Here is an 8044-nt window from a genome sequence, read left to right on the forward strand (position 1 = left end):
AGTCGCTTTGGATAAAAATGTCTCCTAAGTACCTGATGTTTACATTCACCACAACCAAGAACAAGAACTACAAGTTTGATTCATCAAAGCAGATTTATTGTAAGGATACTGAAAGACCCAAACCCAGCTCTGACATCAGAGGACATTCACTGACCTGAAGCCTGTATTAAACTCGACCATGTCATGTGCACTACTTTGTCTTTTCAATTTCGTTTTTATTTATATTTTTTATGTAAAGTAGTATTTATTGTTACAGCAGGTTTCTATTGCTCGTAGCCTGACTGTTCTCTCCCTTGTACGTCGCTTTGGACAAAAGCGTCTGCTAAATGACTAAATGTAAATGTAAATGTGAATGTCATCCCTTACTGCATCACAACACCACCACATGTTTTGGAGAAACATTTATTCCATGACAGGTTGGCTTGCTGTGTGTGTTTGTGTGTGTGTGTGTGTGTGTGTGTGTGTGTGTGTGTGTGTGTGTGTGTGTGTGTGACAGGTTGGTTTGCTTCCACAGCACGGTTATCTCCTCCATGCCATACAGGTGCTTATGCATAAAAATAACCCTTTAGCAGGATGGAGAGAAGCTGGACATTTAGCGTTTAGAGAGGCAATCTGTCAATGCTACCCACAAACATATTCATACAAGCCAGAATTCGGTGCCAGTGTGGCGCTTTTGCAGAGAGCAGAGGGAGGTAAAGAGAAAGAGTGAAAGGAGGGAGGTAAAGAGAAAGAGTGAAAGGAGGGAGGTAAAGAGAAAGAGTGAAAGGAGGGAGGTAAAGAGAAAGAGTGAAAGAGGGTTTCTTTCTGAAGCGGCGATCAGAGCAGCGTGCGCCAGATGTTCAGACTGAAGAACGTGATGCAGAGCTACGGCTGCTCACACGGCCTGGTTTAAAAACAGGAAGAGAAGGCGAAGGGCAGGAAAACAGTGTTCAGCGACTTCCATATATAGCTGCAGACTTCCAATCCATCCATCCATCTGTCCGTCTGTCCATCCGACTGTCTGTCCACTTGTCCGTCCATCCGTCCGTCTGTCCATCCATCCGTCCGTCTGTCCATACATCCATCTATCCATCCGTCCGTCCGTCCGTCCGTCCGTCCATCCATCCATCCATACATCCATCCATCCATACATCCATCCATCCATCCATCCATCCGTCCATCATTCCATCCCCACTTTAAGACCAACACATAACATGACTCTCCCTGTTCAAGCAGCATTCCATACCCCTAGTGCAGTGACTGGGCTTTACAGGAAGTTAAACTCACCCTTAGTGTTGAAGCACAAGACGGAGGACAAATAAAAAAAAGGTCTACAGATCACACCTGTTGGTGCTCCAGCCTGATTACCACTGAGAAACTGCATCTCAGGAAACAGCTGCAACCCAAATAAAATCATGCAGACAAACTTGGCCCGGGCGGCTGGATCCCACGAACACACACACACAGACACACACATAGACACACACACAGACACACACACAGACACACAGACACACAGACACACACACACACACACACACACACACACACACACACACACACACACACACAGACACACACACACACACACACACACACACACACTGGATCCCTCCCACACAGAAGACTTCAGACTTGCCCGCGGTCTTGGAGCCTTTCCAGAGAGGGTTACTGCATAGAATCGAAAGCTCAATATCAAACACTCCGCTGCATGCCTCGCCACTCTTGGTTCAATGAATTCCCTGCTTCCTGTGTCTCCAGACTCCTGCCCTTTGACCTGGAACTATTAACCACTACTTCCTGTGTCTCTCTTTTCGTACCACTCTTTCAGTAGCATTTTTTCTTCCACTTAACTGGCAAAAGACTTGAGGGAACGTCTGAAGCCCTGAAGAATGATGCATGTCATAAGATAATTAGGCAGTTGCCAAATCAATACCAAAGAAAGCATACTAGCAAAAGACTCCAATACAGAGTATGAACTCCTGCTCACTCTTCCTCCTTTAAGACCCGTGTTTAAAGTTACAAACAACTTATTTTAGCTATGCAGTCCAAGAGATGTGTTTTCAAAAAAACAAATGTCTTTTGACACGAGGCTTGGCTCTGTGTGTGTGTGTGTGTGTGTGTGTGTGTGTGTGTGTGTGTGTGTGTGTGTGTGTGTGTGTGTGTGTGTGTGTGTGTGTGGTGTGTGTGTGGTGTGTGTGTGCGTGTGTGTGCGTGCGTAGATGACTCCGGTGAAGGCACTCGCACTGTTTTGTATTTTTGTCCGTGTGACAGATGACATTTTTGGAGGCATGCTGTGTTTGCAAAACTGCGGGCGTACACGCTTGATGTGTGAGTGTGGGTGTGTGTGGGTGTGTGTGTGTGTGTGTGTGTGTGTGTGTGTGTGTGTGCGGGCGTACACGCTTGATGGACAGGAGCCGCCAGGGTAATCTATCCCAGGTGTCAGTTCTTGCTGTGTAAGCCTGCCCCTTCCGGGAAAAATGGTTTTCCTTGTCACCTTTGTGGCCAACATTATACAACTTGTCAAACTTGGGCCAAGTCCCTTCCTCTTTTCTTTTCTTTTTCTTTGCTTTGTTCATTTATTACAAGAGCCCCAGTAAGGTCTATTGTGTTTGGTGTCTTTATCTCAAGAGCCCCAGTAAGGTCTATTGTGTTTGGTGTCTTTATCTCAAGAGCCCCAGTAAGGTCTGTTGTGTTTGGTGTCTTTATCTCAAGAGCCCCAGTAAGGTTTGTTATGTTTGGTGTCTTTTAAGACTCGGGGACAAGGACGAGGGCGTTGAGCCTAGGCTGGACTCCACTGCACAGAGGGAAGAGGCTCCAAATGAAGCCGAGGTACGTGGTCAGTCTGTGTTCAGTCTGTCTCTCCCTTCTTCCACGCACACACACACACACACACACACACTAAGGTGTTGCGTAGCAACCCATTACTTGCTGACTTCAATTACATTTCCATTGCGATAAATGACTGGACTACTTGCGAAATTATATGAAAGATGTGAATATGAAGCACAAAACCGGTTGCCAATGGTAGCGGTAAAAGTTGGGGTGGCCCATTCAAATAACTCAAACTTTTTGCAACATTCTGAGGAGCCAGGGGCCGGATGAAATCGCTTTGCGGGCCGGATCTGGCCCACGGGCCGGAGTTTGAGACCCCTGCTCTTAAGGTTATTGTGGAAGCTCTTTTTGTGCTGGCTGCGAGTGACTCTTTTATGTGTGTGTGAGAGTGTTTGTATGCTTGTGTGTGTGTGTGTGTGTGTGCACGACTTTACAGTATGTGCGTGCGTGTGTCCGTGTGTGTATGTGTGTGTGTATGAGTGTGCGCGTCTGTGCGTCAGTGTGTACATTTGTCTGTGCGTGCGTGCATGTGTGTGTGTGTGTGTGAGTGTGTGTGTGTGTGTGTACGCACATGTGTGTGCACGTATGTGTGCACGTGTGTGTGTGTGTATGTGTGCCTGCGTATACTGATATTCATCCCTTTGTAACAGGGACACCTTGGACCTACGGGATAGTTAAGCAAAATATGTGTGTTGTGTCGTGTCGCGTCGCGTCGTGTCGTGTCGTGTTGTGTCTGTTGGTGTGTTGTGCTGTGTTGTGTCGTGTTGTGTTGTACTGTGTTGTGTCATGTCGTGTCTGTTGGTGTGTTGTGCTGTGTTGTGTCGTGTTGTGTCTGTTGGTGTGTTGTGTTATGTTTGTTTGTCATGTTTCAGCTAACTGTGTTAGCCGTGTTTCTGATTTTCACCTGTGCGTTGCCCCCCGCCTGGGGAACGTGCGTCCTCCCGCCAGATAAAGATTGTTCATTCCGTGCGGCGTGTTAGCCACTGCTGCCCTCACTGCATCTCACCTCCCCTTGTTCTTCACAGGCTGGCCTCAGAGGACAGAACCTTTTCAATTAGACGCCCATCGTTGCCTGTGCCACGTCCCCTAGATGTAAATCGGCAAGCCCTGTTTGCAACGTATAGCTGAAATCATGACTTTAGTTGGCCGTTGTTGGCACTGGGGGCCAGAGGTGGCAGCTGTAATGAATTCAAATGCGTTTCCAGCCTGCGCACACACTCACACACACACACAAACACACACACACACACACACACACACACACACACACACACACACACACGTGATGTGCTCTGCGTTTCCAGCCTGCGTGCACGGCAAGACGAGGGACCATGAATATGCATACGTGCATCGGGGGCGAGAGAATGCACTTATAGCGTAATCAAAACAAATGATGATCAAGCTGCTGAATTAAGCAGGTTGCCCGTGATTGAGGTTAACAGCCAATTTACATCAACAGGCGCGTTAGTGATCGTCACCGCCATGCATGCTATTCACCGCCAGCAAACAACAAAAAGCTGCACAGCAAGATTAATATTTAAGATTGATCGGATACAAAAAGAACACTAGCTAAAGAGGAAATGGGCGCATTTCATGCTCAGAATAGTTTTTTTTTAATTTCTTATGTAATGTAGAATTTATTGTTACACCAGGGTTATAATGGCCGAGCCTGACCGTTCTCTCCCTTGTACGTCACTTTGGACAAAAGCGTCTGCTAAATGACTAAATGACTAAATGTAAATGTGGAAGACAGTGTTATTGTGAGTTTTCATTGGACAGCTTTTTGGGTGTGAATGCAAGGTGTTAGGTGGGGTTTAAGAGGCCTGCTGGCAGCCATGGGGTTAACTGCTAAGAGCTTCACTGATTTGTGGAAGTGGAGGTTTTGTCTTATATCACTGAGGTGGATCCATATCTGTAAAAACTCTCATGGTCATAAAAAGAGCCTCCGCTGTAGAGTTGTATATTTCACCTGCCAGCCCTCCTGCCTGCTATTGTTTCGTTCATACTCTCTCTCGCTCTCTCTCTCTTCCTTTCTTTCTCTTTCTCTCTCTCTCTCTCTTCCTTTTTTTCTCTCTCTCTCTCTCTTCCTTTTTCTCTCTCTATTTCTCTCTCTTGCTCTCTCCCTATTCCTTTCTTTCTCTCCACCTCTCTTCCTTTCTCTCTCTCTACCTCTCTTCCATTCTCTCTCTCTACCTTTCTCTCTCTCCCTCTCTCTTCCTTTCTCTCTTTCTCTCTCTCTCTCTACCTTTCTTTCTTTCTTTCTTTATCTCTCTCTCTCTCTCTCTACCCCTCTCTCTCTCACTCTCTCCCTCTCACCTTTTTATTAGTTTCTTCCACTGCCCAGGCAAGGGCTCTGAGCAGCGGCTAAAAGGCACTTTCTGCTCCGGCGGTGCGGATAATGCAAGAACAAAGAGCACCTCAATAAAACAATTTGGAAATCAAAGGAGACGTCCCCTTATGCCACGAGGGAAACGGATGGCCCTTTGTGCCACAGAGTGAGTGCCGCATCTCCTGCATTGCTGGCCCTTCTCAACGCCTTGGTCAGTGTGTAAAACAAAATGGAGGCATATGGCTGTCTGACAGACTAGAAGATGTAACCTTTTAGGAGTCCGAGTTGATGATGCAAGGTTGTTATATTGCCCGTTCGTTTTTGAATTTAAGGGCGATTGTGAAGAGTATTTTGGTTGTTAAATGGATGCGAAACATATGATTGGTGCAAGACCAACACCTCGACCAATCAGAAGCTGTTTTATTGAAAAGGCTGCTAACAGGGGAGTGGTGCAACACACCCAGCTCGGCCAATCCCAGGCATTGTGATGGGTTATGGCATTACAAGCACCTGAAGTCTTCATGTATTATAATTAAGTTCATATTTTTTATTAATACTGGATTCATAAAGCCTTAATGAATGACCAACTCCTCTGCAAATAAATGTTTGATCGGAGATGCGAATGATGAGCTATTTCATGCGGCTCTCCCCGATCCCACGGTGCATTTCTGATGAAGGAGATTCAGAGAGCCGTCGCTCCGTAGGTATTTTAATGACCTGTGGGTCTGCTTCTTCCCCGCTCAGGAGACCTGTAGCATGGAGCACGCCCGTGTGTGTGTGTGTGTGTGTGTGTGTGTGTGTGTGTGTGTGTGACCTGTAGCATGGAGCACGCCCGTGTGTAAACCCTGGACATCCTGCTACCTTTGTCATTTCATTACGCCGGTGATGTGTGTGTGTGTGTGTGTGTGTGTGCTTGTGTGTGTGTGTGCGTGTGTGTGTAAAGCCTTCTGTGTTCCCTGTTCATCCTTCCTGGAGGTGTGAGCCATCTGATGAGGGATGGGGATGGGAGTGCACGTGTTGCCGTGGAAATGGCTCAAGAGGAGGGCGTGGGGGAGAGGTTCAGGAGACGGCCAGCAGGGGGAAGCAGTCGCTCAGCTTGAAGGGGGTCTGGTGGCGCAAAGTCACATTCACACCTCACTTCCTTTAGTGGAGTGCAGGGCCTGAACCAGAGGAAATATGGCTATTCCCTACTCTGTGCTATTTACTCTTTCCCTCTTCTCTCATCTCTCTCTTCCTCTTCTCTCTCTCTGTCTCTCTTTCTCTAACATATTTCACTCCCTCTCTCATCTCTCTCCCTCTCTCTCTCTCTCTCTCTCCCTCTTCTCTCTCTCTGTCTCTCTTTCTCTAACAAATTTCACTCCCTCTCTCATCTCTCTCCCTCTTCTCTCTCTCTCTCTCTCTCGCTCTTTCTCATCTCTCACTCACTCTTTGTCTCTCTTTATCTCTCTCTAACCCTCTCTCTCCCTCTCCCTCTCTCATCTCTCTCTCTCTCTCTTTGCCTCACTTCCTCTCTCGCTCTCTCTCTCTCTCTTTCTCTCTCATCTCTCTCACACACACACACACACACACACACACACACACACACACAGAAACATGCTCTCTATGACTGCTCCGGTTGACGAAGGAGGTGCACTCTGCTTTCAAATACTAATACTATGTGTGTGTGTCTGTGTCTCTGTGTGTGTGTGTGTGTGTGTGTGTGTGTGTGTGTGTGTGTGTGTGTGTGTGTGTGTGTGTGTGTCTGCTCTGTGTCTGCTCTGTGTCTGTGTCTGTGTCTGTGTGTGTCTGTGTGTGTGTGTGCTTCAGTCATTGTTGATGTTTTGGGGTTGATAAGCAGTTTTCTAACAGTCCCATCTGCTACTGGCACTATGGCAGGAGGAATATTTCATAATATATCATACCAGTACTCGACAGCCCTTGACTATGTTTGTAAGCACACACACACACACACCCTTACACACACCCTTACACACACACACACACACACACCACACACACACACACACACACACACACACACACACACACACAATGCGATAGGAATGGTTTGTTCAATGATTGAAAGTGGAATTCCTTGTGAATTTACCATGAAGAAAGTTACTGCACACACAGATAGATACTCAACACGACACACACACACACACACACACACACACACACACACACACACACACACCACACACACACACACACACACACAACCTTATCCTGGCGCTAAAGTTCACCTTTGTGAGCTCTCCTGAGGTGTTGAAGGATAGCGTCCCGGTTACATAACACAAATAACCTCTCCTCCAGCCCAGAGTGGTGAGCTCACAGCTTAAAGAGTCTGCACAGACAGAGGGAGAGAGAGAGATGGATGATATTGAGAGAGATAAGGAGAGGCAGAGAGATAGAGAGAGAGAGAGAGAGAGGGTTAGTTTAAGGGATGTTATGTCAGGGTCTTTTATTGTGGGGTGGAGACGGAGGCTAGGATTGGTTGGATCATGGCTGATGACCTCAGAATCCACACGCCCACCTTCCGTCTTCTCCTCCCCTCCTTTCCTCTCCTCTCCTCCTCTCCTCTCCTCCTGTCCTCTCCTCTCCTCCCGTTCTTTCCTCTCCTCCATAGCCCTCAACTCTTCCCCTCTGTTATTTTCTTCTCTCCTTTCCTCTTCTTTGCTCTCCTTCTATCCTCTCCACACCTGTTTAACCTCTCCTCTCCTCTCCTCTCTCCTCCTCTCCTCTCTCCTCCTCTCCTCTCCTCTCCTTCTATCCTCTCCACACCTGTTTACCTCTCCTCTCCTCTCCTCTCTCCTCTCCTCTCCTCTCCTCTCCTCTCTCTCCTTCTATCCTCTCCACACCTGTTTACCTCTCCTCTCGTCTCCTCTCTCCTCCTCTCCTCTCTCCTCCTCTCTCCTCCTC

The 8044-nt window shown here is 47.4% G+C and overlaps 1 protein-coding gene across 1 annotated transcript in view; it reads left to right on the top strand.

Annotated features, from left to right (window-relative positions):
- The window catches only part of LOC308382284 (glucosidase 2 subunit beta-like), a gene marked incomplete at both ends in the record, with an annotated part of 175045 nt that overhangs the window by 26501 nt on the left and 140500 nt on the right, over window positions 1-8044 (top strand). Inside the window, one exon of the mRNA XM_080859995.1 lies at window positions 2733-2811. Coding sequence (XP_080716121.1) covers window positions 2733-2811 — 79 coding nt within the window. The remainder of the gene's footprint in view (window positions 1-2732; window positions 2812-8044) is intronic.

The sequence above is a fragment of the Sprattus sprattus genome (assembly GCF_963457725.1).
Source record: "Sprattus sprattus genome assembly, chromosome: 21".
NCBI lineage: Eukaryota > Metazoa > Chordata > Actinopteri > Clupeiformes > Clupeidae > Sprattus > Sprattus sprattus.